Source organism: Oncorhynchus kisutch, unplaced genomic scaffold, assembly GCF_002021735.2.
Source record: "Oncorhynchus kisutch isolate 150728-3 unplaced genomic scaffold, Okis_V2 Okis04b-Okis11a_hom, whole genome shotgun sequence".
Classification (NCBI taxonomy): domain Eukaryota; kingdom Metazoa; phylum Chordata; class Actinopteri; order Salmoniformes; family Salmonidae; genus Oncorhynchus; species Oncorhynchus kisutch.
Window position 1 is genome coordinate 7,210,810 of NW_022261981.1, and position 17,768 is coordinate 7,228,577.

The 17,768-nt window shown below is 43.8% G+C and overlaps 1 protein-coding gene across 1 annotated transcript in view; it reads right to left on the reverse strand.

Moving 5' to 3' along the window:
- The window catches only part of LOC109886287 (transcription elongation regulator 1-like protein), a 28,656-nt gene extending 12,472 nt beyond the window's left edge, over positions 1-16,184 (reverse strand). The window contains exons 1-6 of the mRNA XM_031813014.1: positions 16,099-16,184; positions 7,673-7,764; positions 4,150-4,307; positions 2,929-3,010; positions 2,514-2,652; positions 755-847 (exon numbers count right to left, since the gene is read on the reverse strand). Coding sequence (XP_031668874.1) covers positions 755-847; positions 2,514-2,652; positions 2,929-3,010; positions 4,150-4,307; positions 7,673-7,758 — 558 coding nt within the window. The 5' untranslated portion in view covers positions 7,759-7,764; positions 16,099-16,184. The remainder of the gene's footprint in view (positions 1-754; positions 848-2,513; positions 2,653-2,928; positions 3,011-4,149; positions 4,308-7,672; positions 7,765-16,098) is intronic.
- Positions 16,185-17,768: the final 1,584 nt, after the last annotated feature.

Consider the following 17,768-nt stretch of genomic DNA (forward strand, 5'->3'; position numbering starts at 1 on the left):
GAAGCAGTAGACAGAGAAACACAGCTTCCCTCTATCCAATCAGAATGGCAGGATCAACGTACATTCCACCCTCCTCCTCTTTACAGACAAGCAAACTAACCAATTGACTTATTTAGACCACATAGCACCTTGCACTTGATTGAAGGATGCGCACTGGATAATTACAAAAAATACTCAGATCATAATCGTATCAGGACACTTGCCTGTTAGTTGTTCGTATTGTCTTACTTCGAGGCACACCCCTAATGTCCACGCTGTCTTGTACTTTAAAGGTTAATTTGGATTGGTAATTTCTGAGTCAACCTCATTCACAATCTGTCAATCATGACCAATTAATCAATCATTAGTAATTATTTAATCATAGCAAATGATTAACTAATGATGAAAACAATAAACCAATCATGACCAATTAACCAATCATGACCAACGGATAGATCAATCATGGCCAATTAACCAATTATGACCGACCAATAAATCAATCATGACCAATTAACCAATTATGACCAACCGATAAATCAATCATGACCAATTAACCAATTATGACCAACCAATAAAGAATCATGACCAATTAAACAATTATGACCAACCAATAAAGAATCATGACCAATTAAACAATTATGACCAACCAATAAAGAATCATGACCAATTAAACAATTATGACCAACCGATAAATCAATCATGACCAATTAACCAATCATGACCAACCGATAAATCAATCATGACCAATTAAAGGAGGACAACCAGCAGAGTTCACCTGTTTCCTCTCCTCTGCAGAGTTTAGCAGAAGATACCGTGGATCAAACACGATCTTGTGCAGTTCTTTCTCCCATGTGGAAAACGCTGAAACCTGAAGAGACGAGAAAACATATTTAAGAAAACATTCAGTACATTCAACCTGTTACATGATGTAGGTCTTTCCATCATTCACCCAACCTGTTACATGATGTAGGTCTTTCCATCATTCACCCAACCTGTGACATGATGTAGGTCTTTCCATCATTCACCCAACTTGTTACATGATGTAGGTCTTTCCATCATTCACCCAACTTGTTACATGATGTAGGTCTTTCCATCATTCACCCAACTTGTTACATGATGTAGGTCTTTCCATCATTCACCCAACTTGTTACATGATGTAGGTCTTTCCATCATTCACCCAACTTGTTACATGATGTAGGTCTTTCCATCATTCACCCAACTTGTTACATGATGTTGGTCTTTCCATCATTCACCCAACTTGTTACATGATGTAGGTCTTTCCATCATTCACCCAACTTGTTAAATGATGTAGATCTTTCCATCATTCACCCAACCTGTTACATGATGTAGGTCTTTCCATCATTCACCCAACCTGTTACATGATGTAGATCTTTCCATCATTCACCCAACCTGTTACATGATGTAGATCTTTCCATCATTCACCCAACCTGTTACATGATGTAGATCTTTCAATCATTCACACAACCTGTTACATGATGTAGATCTTTCCATCATTCACCCAACCTGTTACATGATGTAGATCTTTCCATCATTCACCCAACCTGTTACATGATGTAGATCTTTCCATCATTCACACAACCTGTTACATGATGTAGATCTTTCCATCATTCACCCAACCTGTTACATGATGTAGATCTTTCCATCATTCACCCAACCTGTTACATGATGTAGATCTTTCCATCATTCACCCAACCTGTTACATGATGTAGATCTTTTCATCATTTAGTTTTTGCTGCCTTTGCAGTTGCTGGTCCCTGTGTCCCTTGATGATTAGTTGCAATACAGGGATTTGAGTCCCCATATTGCCACTTTGAAAAGTATGGTTTAAATTCATTCCTCATGGAAAAACTGTTAGAATCTAGGTCCGTCTCTGTGGCTGCATTTAGAAAGGCAGCCCAAATCTTGCATTTTTTTTCTTCACCAATTGATCTTTTGACCAATCAGATCACGTCTGAAAAACATCTGACGTGATTGGTCAAAAGACCAATTAGTGGAAAATAAATATCAGAATTGGGCTGCCTGTCTAAACGCAGCCTAAAGTGCATTAGATTTTTTGTATTCTGTTCAATATGCCTTTACCCCTCTTTCAAGGAGCATGTCCCTGAAGTGTGTGATGCGGAGCCCTAAGGGTATGCCTTTATCCCTCTTTCAAGGAGCATGTCCCTGAAGTGTGTGATGCGGAGCCCTAAGGGTATGCCTTTATCCCTCTTTCAAGGAGCATGTCCCTGAAGTGTGTGATGCGGAGCCCTAAGGGTATGCCTTTATCCCTCTTTCAAGGAGCATGTCCCTGAAGTGTGTGATGCGGAGCCCTAAGGGTATGCCTTTACCCCTCTTTCAAGGAGCATGTCCCTGAAGTGTGTGATGCGGAGCCCTAAGGGTATGCCTTTACCCCTCTTTCAAGGAGCATGTCCCTGAAGTGTGTGATGCGGAGCCCTAAGGGTATGCCTTTACCCCTCTTTCAAGGAGCATGTCCCTGAAGTGTGTGATGCGGAGCCCTAAGGGTATGCCTTTACCCCTCTTTCAAGGAGCATGTCCCTGAAGTGTGTGATGCGGAGTCCTAAGGGTAGAACAGTCCGATGGGGGGGAGAGTCACATGTCTCTGCGCCTGCCCTCTCTCTCAAGTCCTCATTACCATCCGCAGGTTCCTCCAGTCTGAGGAGGACAGAAACATACAATCAGTTCTAGGATGTATCTCAAAAGGAAACCCTATTCCCTAGATAGTGATCTCCTCTTGACCAGGGCCCAAAAGGCCTGGGTCAAAACTAGGCTACTGTACTGTACAGTGGTATTTGTACAGTACAGTGTTGTTTATTTTTATTTTTTTTTACAAAAAAATACTTCAAAATGAGATGATTATTCTGTAGAGAAGTATCATTGTAATGTTAAACTATGAGTATGGTTAAGATGGGGGGGAACTTTGACACTCACTTGTTCCTCTTGGTTTTTGAATAATGTTCATCTTCATCATCAGCATCATCGTCATCAGCAGACGGAGAGTTAGAACCATCCTCTGCTGAGATAACGGACACACAGACAGAAGCGTAGCACACATCCTTTTTGTTCGAGTGGACTCCAACAGACGCAGAGTGTAACAAACATCCTTTTTCAATGGACTCCGTCTTCATATAATTGGTCATTAAAAACCACTGTGAGAGAACCTATCAGACTAGAGTAGCATTACTGCTCACCGTCTTATCAGCCATAAGTCAATGTTCAGTTCATCGGGGGTTGGCCACATATTTACCAAAGTTAATTTGCCAGACATGCTTTGTTGGAACAGTGAGGTTCAGGTATAAGGTCATCGATACATAATCAGCTGGTAACTGCAATAAGGCTAAATCAATAAAGACAACCGGACCTCTGGGAAATCTAGTCCGGGGAGATATCATCGCTGACAAGATCCAATGTAATCCAATATTTACAGAGCCAGCCACACACAGGACTTCCATATGATCTATTCTAGTAGAACACAAAAGAGATGGGGTGCATCCCAAATGGGACCCTAATACCTATATAGTGCACTTCTTTGGACCGGGGACCATAGGGAACAGTGTGCCATTGGACCAGGGCCCATAGGCAATAGGGTGTCATTGGACCAGGGCCATAGGGAATAGTGTGTCATTGGACCAGGGCCCATAGGGAATAGTGTGTCATTGGACCAGGGCCCATAGGGAATAGTGTGTCATTGGACCAGGGCCCATAGGGAATAGTGTGTCATTGGACCAGGGCCCATAGGGAATAGGGTGTCATTGGACCAGGGCCCATAGGGAACAGGGTGCCATTTAAAATGCAACCATGAGATGGTTTGACATCCTAAAGGTTCCACGTTCCATTCGTGATCATCTCCTTCAATGAACAGAGACATCACGATCCTCTGGTAGTCTGTGATCGACAGGCAATGGAACTGACACACTGTATATAGGATCTAGTATATCAGCCCATTTTATTGGCCTCCGTGTTAACAGATCAATAAAAAAACCTGTTTATTAACATCATTAGAAAAATAGCGGACTGATAATGAGCTTCTCAGTTCCATCTAAAGCCACGGCCTGGTAAATACCCGCTTTAACACGAGGAAGAGTCCTAACGAGGCCCAACTAAACGGCGGGATGAAGACAAGCCAACGGGGAAGAATTACCACAAACTTACTGGACAAAGAATCCTTTTTGCGTTTATGTGGAGGATCTTCTATAATCCTGTTGAGATCCTCTCCACGGTCCTTCAGATCTACTGGCTGATCCCAAACAGAGAGCTGTATCGTTGGGTTGAAGAAAAATACTCTGTCGTCCCCTGTCCACACCACACACCTGAGGAGAAACGATCATAATAATGTAAGGATGAGAGTTGAATTAGTCATGCCTGTCCGGTTCCCTACTGGTGTGTGTCAACGCAAGATAGCTGAGATGGTGTTTGCCTGTCAAGAATAAAACGTGTGTTTTGTAGACTAGAGAGCCAGTATGCTGCCTCTGTCAGGTCTTAAACTTTCTTTTTAAAGTTGATGCTCCACTCACTGAACCCTTCAAACGTCACTCTGCAATAATAATAATAACATTCTAAACACACATCTGGGGAGAAGGAGGGCAGAAACAGATGTATTCTATGACATGATAAACAACTGTATTACAGGAAATGATCTGGGGAGAAGGAGGGCAGAAACAGATGTATTCTATGACATGATAAACAACTGTATTACAGGAAATGATCTGGGGAGAAGGAGGGCAGAACCAGATGTATTCTATGACATGATAAACAACTGTATTACAGGAAATGATCTGGGGAGAAGGAGGGCAGAACCAGATGTATTCTATGACATGATAAACAACAGTATTACAGGAAATGATCTGGGGAGAAGGAGGGACTACCCACTGGGGCTACCCACTGGACCTACCTGCTGGAGCTACCCACTGGACCTACCTGCTGGGGCTACCCACTGGACCTACCTGCTGGGGCTACCCACTGGACGTACTCGCTGGATCTACCAGCTGGGGCTACCCACTGGACCTACCCGCTGAGGCTACCCACTGGACCTACCCGCTGGGGCTACCAGCTGGGGCTACCCGCTGGGGCTACCCGCTGGACCTACCAGCTGGGGCAACCCGCTGGGGCTACCTGCTGGGGCTACCAGCTGGGGCTACCCACTGGACCTACCAGCTGGACCTACCAGCTGGACCTACCTGCTGGGACTACCAGCTGGACCTACCTGCTGGGACTACCAGCTGGACCTACCCGCTGGACCTACCCACTGGACCTACCAGCTGCACCTACCCACTGGATCTACCCACTGGGACTACCTGCTGGGACTACCAGCTGGGACTACACATAAGAACATGTACGAACGCGCTACTGTAAGTCACTTTGAATAAAAGTGTGTTTAAAATGGCATATATGATTATATACCTGTATATTATACACTAACATAATGTAAATAAGAAATACGTAGATGAATATATGCTCTATGTCATAATAGGAATATAACCACTGTAGTTATCTGTCACTTAGTCTGACATAACATGTTATAGAAAGTGCTAGAATCTAACAGTTGATGTATTTCCAGTTGATGGTTTCTGAGTTGTTCCTGTTGTCGTCGTGCATCACTTCAGAGCTCTTCCTCCTTAAAGACGTTGTGTATTGAAAGCCACAGGAGGAGTATTACTAACAGCTGCTACAGTCTATGAATCCCTGGGATAATTCAATATGTCTTCACGCTCAAACATATCAAATGAATTGTGAAGCTTTACTTCCTGGTATTATCTGGTGGTGACTCGTCCTGTTATATGATGTCATATTTCATTGGTATGGCTAGCTATCGCTCAGCCATGACATGATATTCAGAATATCTCAATAATCTCTGAAACTGGAAACACTTATCTCCCTCACTAGCTTTAAGCACCAACTGTCAGAGCAGTTCACAGATTACTGCACCTGTACATAGCCCACCTATAATTTAGCCCAAACAACTACCTCTTTCCCTACTGTATTTTATTTATTTATTTATTTTGCTCCTTTGCACCCCATTATTTTTATTTCTACTTTGCACATTCTTCCACTGCAAATCTACCATTCCAGTGTTTTACTTGCTATATTGTATTTACTTCGCCACCATGACCTTTTTGCCTTTACCTCCCTTATCTCACCTCATTTGCTCACATCGTATATAGACTTGTTTCTACTGTATTATTGACTGTATGTCTGTTTTACTCCATGTGTAACTCTGTGTTGTTGTATCTGTCGAACTGCTTTGCTTTATCTTGGCCAGGTCGCAATTCTAAATGAGAACTTGTTCTCAACTAGCCTACCTGGTTAAATAAAGGTGTTCTCAACTAGCCTACCTGGTTAAATAAAGGTGTTCTCAACTAGCCTACCTGGTTAAATAAAGGTGTTCTCAACTAGCCTACCTGGTTAAATAAAGGTGTTCTCAACTAGCCTACCCGGTTAAATAAAGGTGTTCTCAACTAGCCTACCTGGTTAAATAAAGGTGTTCTCAACTAGCCTACCTGGTTAAATAAAGGTGTTCTCAACTAGCCTACCTGGTTAAATAAAGGTGCTCTCAACTAGCCTACCTGGTTAAATAAAGGTGTTCTCAACTAGCCTACCTGGTTAAATAAAGGTGTTCTCAACTAGCCTACCTGGTTAAATAAAGGTGTTCTCAACTAGCCTACCTGGTTAAATAAAGGTGTTCTCAACTAGCCTACCTGGTTAAATAAAGGTGTTCTCAACTAGCCTACCTGGTTAAATAAAGGTGTTCTCAACTAGCCTACCTGGTTAAATAAAGGTGTTCTCAACTAGCCTACCTGGTTAAATAAAGGTGAAATAAAAAAATTAAAAACAAAAATTCACACAGCAGAAAGGTCTTTCAATATCTGGATAATATGTCACGATGAATCTCTCATGAGACTTTTCAATATTAGAATCATCAAACAAAATAGGTTGGATTCAATTTGTTTATCAAATCTTATTTTAAATTTTTGCTTTGTTTAAAAAAATATATATTTTAATCTAATAGTCATAAAATAAAAGCTGATGAATGGAAAAGGGTTTAACACGTTACGGGTTATGGTTTAAAAAACTAACATGCCGTTCAGGTGCTGAGCTTGAGAAAGTTTTGTAAAATTACAGGTTTCATGTAGTGCGTTTAAAGTCTGCTCTCAGCATCAACACACTCTGACAGATCAAAAGGCTATTACATGTGGGAGAACAACAAAACAAGTCCATTTTAAAAAACCAGATTGCACTACTCTGTAGACAGATATAGCTTGGTTTATTACACTATTGTCCCTGATATGAGTTGTTCATTGTCGGGATGGAAATTACTTTTCTATCAAAGGTGTTGTTTTTCTCTGTTGTTTTTGAAAAGGGTTTTTACATACTGCGAGTGATTGATTATTACTCACGTTATGAAGACCATGATTACACTGCTTTCCTGAGACTTTCAAGAATTATGACATCAGAAATAATAACCAGATATAAAATAAGTTTTTCATGAAAAAGTGAAGAAAGTAGAGGCATGATTCCACTTAAACATTTATAGCAGGTAATGTTTTCTGAACTTTAGCCAAACGTCTTTTTCATGTTTGGTGTTCAGTGATGACTGGAATGGGACAGATTCCTAAAGAGCTGAAATGTTCTGACATGTTTATTCAAACATTGACCAATCCTGGCAAGAGAACGTTACCATGGAGATCCGGGAACAGGGGTGGAAGCTACAGGACGCTTGTCTTTAGGGCCAACGTCCTCTTCCTCCATGGGGACCTCTACCATCTCCTGCTACAACACACACACACACACACACAGAGAGAGAGAGAGAGAGAGAAACACACACGCACACACACAGAGAGAGAGAGAGAGAGAGAGAGAGAGAGAGACAGAGAGAGAGAGAGAGAGAGAGAGAGAGAGAGAGAGAGAAACACACACGCACACACACACACATACACACACACAGAGAGAGAGAGCGAGAGAGAGAGAGAGAGAGAGAGAGAAACACACACGCACACAAACACAGGTCAGAGGGCAGAATTAACACAACCCACCATGCAGATACCATTTTCACACTGTGGATCATAAAACGTTCTGTGCTTGGTCAGAGAGGTGTGGCTTGATGTGTTACCAGGTCAGCTCAGTACAGAGAGGTGTGGCTTAATGTGTTACCAGGTCAGCGTAGTACAGAGAGGTGTGGTTTAATGTGTTACCAGGTCAGCTCAGTACAGAGAGGTGTGGCTTAATGTGTTACCGAGTCAGCTCAGTACAGAGAGGTGTGGCTTATCGTGTTCCCAGGTCAGCTCAGTACAGAGAGGTGTGGCTTGATGTGCCCCTACTCTGTCTGGTATCTGTCTCTGTCTGCTATCTGTCTGCTACCTGTCTCTGTCTGCTACCTGTCTCTGTCCGCTACCTGTCTCTGTCTGCTATCTGTCTCTGTCTGCTACCTGTCTCTGTCTGCTACCTGTCTCTGTCTGCTACCTGTTTCCGTCTGCTATCTGTTTCTGTCTGCTACCTGTCTCTGTCTGCTACCTGTATCTGTCTTCTGCCTGTCTCTGTCTGCTACCTGTCTCTGTCTGCTATCTGTCTCTGTCTGCTACCTGTCTCTGTCTGTCTGCTACCTGTCTCTGTCTGCTATCTGTCTCTGTCTGCTATCTGTCTGTCTGCTATCTGTCTATGTCTGCTATCTGTCTGTCTGATAACTGTCTGTCTGCTATCTGTCTATGTCTGCTAACCGCATGTCTGCTACATGTCTCTGTCAGCTATCTGTCTCTGTCTGCTACCTGTCTCTGTCTGCTACCTGTCTCTGTCTCAGTCTGCTACCTGTCTCTGTCTGCTACCTGTCTCTGTCTGCTACCTGCCTATCTCTGCTATCTGTGTCTGTCTGCTATCTGTCTCTGTCTGTCTCTTTCTGCTATCTGACTCCGTCTGCTATCTGTGTCTGTCTGCTATCTGTCTCTGTCTGCTATCTGTCTGCTACCTGTCTCTGTCTGCTATTTGCCGCTATCTGCTACCTGTCTCTGTCTGGTATCTGTCTCAGTCTGCTATCTGCCGCTATCTGCTACCTGTCTCTGTCTGGTATCCCTCTCTGTCTGCTATCTGCCGCTATCTGCTACCTGTCTCTGTCTGCTACCTGTCTCTGTCTGCTACCTGCCTCTCTCTGCTATCTGTCTCCGTCTGCTATCGGTGTCTGTCTGGTATCTGTCTCTGTCTGCTATCTGCCGCTATCTGCTACCTGTCTCTGTCTGGTATCTGTCTCTGTCTGCTACCTGTCTCTGTCTGCTATCTGTCTCTGTCTGCTACCTGCCTCTCTCTGCTATCTGTCTCTGTCTGCTACCTGCCTCTGTCTGCTATCTCTCTCTGTCTGGTATCTGTCTCTCTCTGCTATCTGTGTCTGTCTGCTACCTGTCTCTGTCTGTCTCTTTCTGCTACCTGCCTCTCTCTGCTATCTGTCTATGTCTGCTACCTGTCTCTCTCTGCTATCTGTCTCTATCTGCTACCTGCCTCTCTCTGCTATCTGTGTCTGTCTGCTACCTGTCTCTGTCTGTCTCTTTCTGCTACATGCCGCTATCTGCTACCTGTCTCTGTCTGGTATCTGTCTCTGTCTGCTATCTGCCGCTATCTGTCTCTGTCTGCTACCTGCCTCTGTCTGCTATCTGTCTCTGTCTGCTACCTGCCTCTCTCTGCTATCCTACTCTGTCTGCTACCTGCCTCTGTCTGCTATCTGTCTCTGTCTGCTACCTGTCTCTATCTGCTATCTGTCTCTGTCTGCTACCTGTCTCTATCTGCTATCTGTCTCTGTCTGCTACCTGTCTCTGTCTGCTACCTGTCTCTGTCTGCTACCTGTTCTCTGTCTGCTACCTGTCTCTGTCTGGTATCTGTCTCTGTCTGCTATCTGTCTGCTACCTGTCTGCTACCTGTCTCTGTCTGGTATCTGTCTATGTCTGCTATATGTCTCTGTCTGCTATCTGACTCGGTCTGCTATCTATCTCTGTCTGCTACCTGTCTCTGTCTGCTGTCTGTCTCTGCCTGCTATCTGTCTATGTCTGCTATCTGTCTGTCTGCTATCTGTCTGTCTGCTATATGTCTATGTCTGCTATCTGTATGTCTGCTACATGCCTCTGTCTGCTATCTGTCTCTGTCTGCTACCTGTCTCTGTCTGCTACCTGTCTCTGTCTCAGTATGTTACCTGTCTCTGTCTGCTACCTGCCTATCTCTGCTATCTGCGTCTGTCTGCTATCTGTCTCTGTCTGTCTCCTTCTGCTATCTGTTCCGTCTGCTATCTGTGTCTGTCTGCTATCTGTCTCTGTCTGCTATCTGTCTGCTACCTGTCTCTGTCTGCTATTTGCCGCTATCTGCTACCTGTCTCTGTCTGGTATCTGTCTCTGTCTGGTATCCCTCTCTGTCTGCTATCTGCCGCTATCTGCTACCTGTCTCTGTCTGCTACCTGTCTCTGTCTGCTACCTGCCTCTCTCTGGTATCTGTCTCTGTCTGCTATCTGCTGCTATCTGCTACCTGCCTCTGTCTGGTATATGTCTCTGTCTGCTACCTGTATCTGTCTCTGTCTGCTACCTGTCTCTGTCTGCTACCTGTCTCTATCTGCTATCTGTCTCTGTCTGCTACCTGTCTCTATCTGCTATATGTCTCTGTCTGATACCTGTCTCTGTCTGCTACCTGGCTCTGTCTGCTACCTGTCTCTGTCTGGTATCTGTCTCTGTCTGCTATCTGTCTGCTACCTGTCTCTGTCTGGTATCTGTCTATGTCTGCTATATGTATCTGTCTGCTATCTGACTCTGTCTGCTATCTACCTCTGTCTGCTACCTGTCTCTGTCTGCTATCTGTCTCCGTAGGTCTGCTATCTGTCGCTGTCTGCTATCTGTCTCTGTCTGGTATCTGTCTCTGTCTGCTACCTGTTTCCGTCTGTCTGCTATCTGTCTCTGTCTGCTATCTGCCTCTGTCTGCTACCTGTCTCTGTCTGCTATCTGTCTCTGTCTGCTACCTGTCTCTGTCTGGTATCTGTCTCTGTCTGCTACCTGTCTCTGTCTGGTATCTGTCTCTGTCTGCTACCTGTCTCTGTCTGGTATCTGTCTCTGTCTGCTACCTGTCTCTATCTGCTATCTGTTTCTGTCTGCTACCTGTCTCTGTCTGTCTGCTATCTGTCTCTGTCTGCTATCTGTCTCTGTCTGCTATCTGTCTCAGTCCGCTACCTGTCTCTGTCTGCTACCTGTCTCTGTCTGCTATCTGTCTCTGTCTGCTACCTGTCTCCGTCTGTCTGCTATATGTCTCTGTCTGCTATCTGTCTCTGTCTGCTACATGTCTATGTCTGCTACCTGTCTCTGTCTGTCTGCTACCTTCTCTGTCTGCTACCTGTCTCTGTCTGCTACCTGTCTCTGTCTGCTACCTGTCTCTGTCTGCTATCTGTCTCTGTCTGCTACCTGTCTGCTATCTGTGCATCCAAAACAGGATAACCTGAAATCAAATTGTTCTGACTTCAGCGTGTAGATATAGATGTATCCCAAATGGCACCATATTCCCTAAATAGTGCACTACTTTGACCAGAGCCCTATGGGCCTTGGACAATAGTAGTGCACCAGATAGGGAATAGGGTGTGTTTCGGGAACCAGTCAGAGCTGCAGTGGAAATGGTGGTGCATATCTCTGTATCTATTCTGGATTCGGGACAACAAATTGATTGAGAAGGTGTTCATAGTGAATGGTACAATGAGCCCACTGAACACATGGTAGGATCGGTCTGTGTTGTAATAGATATTGAATCACATTAATGTGCTGTGATGATTGCATGTCTCAAACCTCTGTCTGGCCTGAGATGGGGTGGGGTTTTTTGGAGGAGATTAAGTGTTTTCGAAAATCTCATTAAAAAGTGAATTGCATAGTTTGCAACACTGTAGTATGATGACAACAATGTCAACAATATGGACAAATCAACACAAGCTGAGTAGTAAAACTGCAGCGGTGGAAGGATTCTGGATGATTTAAAGCACCAAACGCTTTCCTTTCTATTTATAACCCAGTGTGTCTTTACACGGTAGGGTAGTGGTTAGAGTGTAGGGACGGCAGGTAGCCTAGTGGTTAGAGTGTAGGGACGGCAGGTAGCCTAGTGGTTAGAGTGTAGGGACGGCAGGTAGCCTAGTGGTTAGAGTGTAGGAACGGCAGGTAGCCTAGTGGTTAGAGTGTGGGGACGGCAGGTAGCCTAGTGGTTAGAGTGTAGGGACGGCAGGTAGCCTAGTGGTTAGAGTGTAGGGACGGCAGGTAGCCTAGTGGTTAGAGTGTAGGGGCGGCAGGTAGCCTAGTGGTTAGAGTGTAGGGACGGCAGGTAGCCTAGTGGTTAGAGTGTAGGGACGGCAGGTAGCCTAGTGGTTAGAGTGTAGGGGCGGCAGGTAGCCTAGTGGTTAGAGTGTAGGGACGGCAGGTAGCCTAGTGGTTAGAGTGTAGGGGCGGCAGGTAGCCTAGTGGTTAGAGTGTAGGGACGGCAGGTAGCCTAGTGGTTAGAGTGTAGGGGCGGCAGGTAGCCTAGTGGTTAGAGTGTAGGGACGGCAGGTAGCCTAGTGGTTAGAGTGTAGGGACGGCAGGTATTCTAGTGGTTAGAGTGTAGGGACGGCAGGTAGCCTAGTGGTTAGAGTGTAGGGACGGCAGGTAGCCTAGTGGTTAGAGCGGTGGACTAGTAACCAGAAGGTTGCAAGTTCAAACCCCTGAGCTGACAAGGTACAAATCTGTCGTTCTGCCCATGAACAGGCAGTTAACCCACCGTTCCTAGGCTGTCATTGAAAATAAGAATTTGTTTCTCAACAGTCTTGTTAAATAAAGGTAAAAAAAACATCCAGTTTTGTTTATTCATACTGAGATCTAGTGGAGGAAAATGAACATTAAATTAATTTTACTTCTATTGTTTTTTTATTTTTTATCCTGGGTTAATAGTGAAATAAGGAGTGTTGATTATAGTGTGACAAATGCTTTACCCTTGTAATGTCCACAACACCGTCCCAGATACAGCCAGAGCCGTTCAATTACTAAGGAAACGCATGACCAACCCCTTAGATTACTGAACCCTTCACAGAGGGGGAGACGATTGGTCCCAAATGGCACCCTATCCCCCCTATGTAGTGCACTACTTTTGACCCAAGCCCAGGTCAAAAGTAGTGTACTATAAAGGGAACAGGGAGCCATTTGGGACTAATAAAGAGGCTGGTGTGCAGAGGACAGCAGCAGCCGAGACTGTAGACGAACCGCCCCCACAGCATTCATTCGACTTTTAATGATTTACACATCCTTTCCTTCTGGGGGAGTTTTACTAATTAATACAGCTGGGAGGATTTTGCACACAATTACTGACGGAGGACTTAAATTGACCTCTCTTCCTATCAGAGCCAAGATGAAGCCGTGGTATTTGGACCCTAAATCTTACCGACTCTGTCCTGGTGCCCTTTCCAACATCTAATTTGGCGAGCAGGAAGAAGTTTTATGCTGGTAGGTAGAGTGAAGAAAGCAGCATCAACCAAAATCTTCCAAACAGGAAGAACCAACCTCTTATCTCAGCACCCAGGAGCAGATCAGCTACTCAGCTGTGACGAGAGACTTCTCATTATCAGTGATGGAAAAAAGGACCCCAATTCTCATACTGGAGTAACACCTTAATAGAAAATGACTGGAGTAAAAGTATAGACACCTTAATAGAAAATGACTGGAGTAAAAGTATAGACACCTTAATAGAAAATGACTGGAGTAAAAGTATAGACACCTTAATAGAAAATGACTGGAGTAAAAGTATAGACACCTTAATAGAAAATGACTGAAGTAAAAGTATAGACACCTTAATAGAAAATGACTGGAGTAAAAGTATAGACACCTTAATAGAAAATGACTGAAGTAAAAGTATAGACACCTTAATAGAAAATGACTGGAGTAAAAGTATAGACACCTTAATAGAAAATGACTGGAGTAAAAGTGAAAGTCACCCGGTGAAATATGACTTTAATAAAAGTCTAAATGTATTTGGTTTTAAATATACTTCAAAGTAAATGTGATTGCTAAAATATACAAAAAAAAGGTAAAAGTATAAATCATTTAAAATTCCTTATATTAATGAAAACCAGACAGCATCATTTTCTTGTTTTGTTAAATTTACGGATAGCCAGGGGCACGCTCCAACACTCAGACATCATTTACAAACGAAGCATGTGTTTAGTGAGTCCACCAGATTAGAGGCTGTAGGGATGACCAGGGATGTTCTCTGTTTAGTGAGTCCTCCAGATCAGAGGCAGCAGGGATGACCAGGGATGTTCTCTGTTTAGTGAGTCCTCCAGATCAGAGGCAGTAGGGATGACCAGGGATGTTCTCTGTTTAGTGAGTCCTCCAGATCAGAGGCAGTAGGGATGACCAGGGATGTTCTCTGTTTAGTGAGTCCTCCAGATCAGAGGCAGTAGGGACGACCAGGGTTGTTGTCTGTTTAGTGAGTCCTCCAGATCAGAGGCAGTAGGGATGACCAGGGATGTTCTCTGTTTAGTGAGTCCTCCAGATCAGAGGCAGTAGGGATGACCAGGGTTGTTGTCTGTTTAGTGAGTCCTCCAGATCAGAGGCAGTAGGGATGACCAGGGATGTTCTCTGTTTAGTGAGTCCTCCAGATCAGAGGCAGTAGGGACGACCAGGGATGTTCTCTGTTTAGTGAGTCCTCCAGATCAGAGGCAGTAGGGATGACCAGGGATGTTCTCTGTTTAGTGAGTCCTCCAGATCAGAGGCAGTAGGGACGACCAGGGATGTTCTCTGTTTAGTGAGTCCTCCGGATCAGAGGCTGTAGGGATGACCAGGGATGTTCTCTGTTTAGTGAGTCCTCCATATCAGAGGCAGTAGGGATGACCAGGGATGTTCTCTGTTTAGTGAGTCCTCCAGATCAGAGGCAGTAGGGATGACCAGGGATGTTCTCTGTTTAGTGAGTCCTCCATATCAGAGGCAGTAGGGATGACCAGGGATGTTCTCTGTTTAGTGAGTCCACCAGATCAGAGGCTGTAGGGAGGACCAGGGATGTTCTCTGTTTAGTGAGTCCTCCAGATCAGAGGCTGTAGGGATGACCAGGGATGTTCTCTGTTTAGTGAGTCCTCCATATCAGAGGCAGTAGGGATGACCAGGGATGTTCTCTGTTTAGTGAGTCCTCCATATCAGAGGCAGTAAGGATGACCAGGGATGTTTTCTTGATAAGTGCGTGAATTATTCAATTGTTCTTGTCCTGCTAAGGATTCAAAATGTAACGAGTACTTTTGGGTGTCAGGGGAAATGTATGGAGTAAAAAGAACATGATTTTCTTTTGGAATATAGTGTGGTAAAAAAAAAATGTAAAAAAAAAAATCGTAAAGTACAGATACCCCCAAAAACTAATTAATTAGTACTTTCAAGTATTTTTTACTGAAGTACTTTATACCACTGCTCATCATCTGACATTGATTATCAAAGTAGAACTCTTCCTCTGTTCCATTGGATCCATTTGTCATGTCTCACTACGGCACACAGGACTAAAACATTGATATCAGCTGGTGTGGTTGGATGTGGCCTAGATCTGGTAGATGTAGTTATGCCACAGCTTCAGTGTAAGTTAATGAACATTGTTGTGTGGTTGGATGTGGCCTAGATCTGATAGATGTAGTTATGCCACAGCTTCAGTGTAAGTTAATGAACATTGTTGTGTGGTTGGATGTGGCCTAGATCTGGTAGATGTAGTTATGCCACAGCTTCAGTGTAAGTTAATGAACATTGTTGTGTGGTTGGATGTGGCCTAGATCTGATAGATGTAGTTATGCCACAGCTTCAGTGTAAGTTAATGAACATTGTTGTGTGGTTGGATGTGGCCTAGATCTGATAGATGTAGTTATGCCACAGCTTCAGTGTAAGTTAATGAACATTGTTGTGTGGTTGGATGTGGCCTAGATCTGATAGATGTAGTTATGCCACAGCTTCAGTGTAAGTTAATGAACATTGTGTGTCCCAAATGAAACCCCCTCTTTCCTTATATACCTAGTGCACTACGTTTGACCTGGGCCCATAGTGCTCTGGTTAAAAGTAGTGCACTACATAGGGAATAGGGTGCTGTTTGAGGTCTATAACACGACCACCTACCTACCTCTGTGTGTTTCTCCTGGGTTGTTTCCTGCAGTGTATGCAGCACCAACGTCGCAGCGCATGACGCTCTTCTCCTGGACAACCGCTTATCTGCAAGAGTAAAGAGAGAGAGACAGCAAATTAGCTTGTGGACTGGATTTTGTTGTTGTTGTTGTTGGTGTAATATGATGATAACATTCCAAATCTATCTCAATGTAATTTGCAGCTGAGTAATCAACTCAAAGTATATGTTCAGGAGCCACATCACATCAAATCAAATGTTATTGATCACATGCGCCGAATACAACAAGGTGGAGGAGACCTTACAGTGAAATGCTGATTTACGAACCGACAGTTTAAACAACAACAACAAATACAGATAAAAGTAACAAACAATTAAAGAGTCAATGTGCTGAGGCACCGGGTTTAAACAGGAGGGATTCGGTGCACCGGGTAGCTGAGGTACATCACATCAATCTAGCTGTGGATGACTTGTCCTGTCCTCCCAGGCAGGTCTTTACAGCTAGAGGTTGGGAGGAGTGCAGAACACAAGAAGACCAAGCAGACAGACGGACACACGTACTGGGTGATGATGATGATGATGATGATGATGATGATGGTGATGATGATAGGAGACAACAGTTAGTGGAGCAGCGGACGAAGATTATTCAGATTCAATTGAACCCTCAAATGTTCTACATTACTGTCTGTGTCAAATGTTCTACATTACTGTCTGTGTCAAATGTTCTACATTACTGTCTGTGTCAATGCTTTCATTTTAAACCCTCCAGGTTCCATGCTAACACACACACACACACACACACACACACAAACACACACACACACACTATCTCTCTCTGTCTCTCTCTCTCTCTCTCTTTGTTGGAATAATGGTATAATTTTTACCAGGTGGAAAATGTTGCAATTATACAAAATGACTTGTTCATCTTTTGGGGATTCATTACAAAATGCACAACCAGGCTGAGTTCGGTACCAAGTTAGTAACCATTTATCAAATCAATCAAATTTTATTTGTCACATACACATGGTTAGCAGATGTTAATGCGAGTGTAGCGAAATGCTTGTGCTTCTAGTTCCGACAATGCAGTAATAACGAACAAGTAATCTAACTAACAATTCCAAAAAAACTACTGTCTTATACACAGTGTAAGGGGATAAGGAATATGTACATAAGGATATATGAATGAGTGATGGTACAGAGCAGCATAGGCAAGATACAGTAGATGATATCGAGTACAGTATAACATATGAGATGAGTATGTAAACAAAGTGGCATAGTTAAAGTGGCTAATGATACATGTATTACATAAGGATGCAGTCGATGATATAGAGTACAGTATATACGTATGCATATGAGATGAATAATGTAGGGTAAGTAACATTATATAAGGTAGCATTGTTTAAAGTGGCTAGTGATATATTTACATCATTTCCCATCAATTCCCATTATTAAAGTGGCTGGAGTTGAGTCAGTGTCATTGACAGTGTGTTGGCAGCAGCCACTCAATGTTAGTGGTGGCTGTTTAACAGTCTGATGGCCTTGAGATAGAAGCTGTTTTTCAGTCTCTCGGTCCCAGCTTTGATGCACCTGTACTGACCTCGCCTTCTGGATGACAGCGGGGTGAACAGGCAGTGGCTCGGGTGGTTGATGTCCTTGATGATCTTTATGGC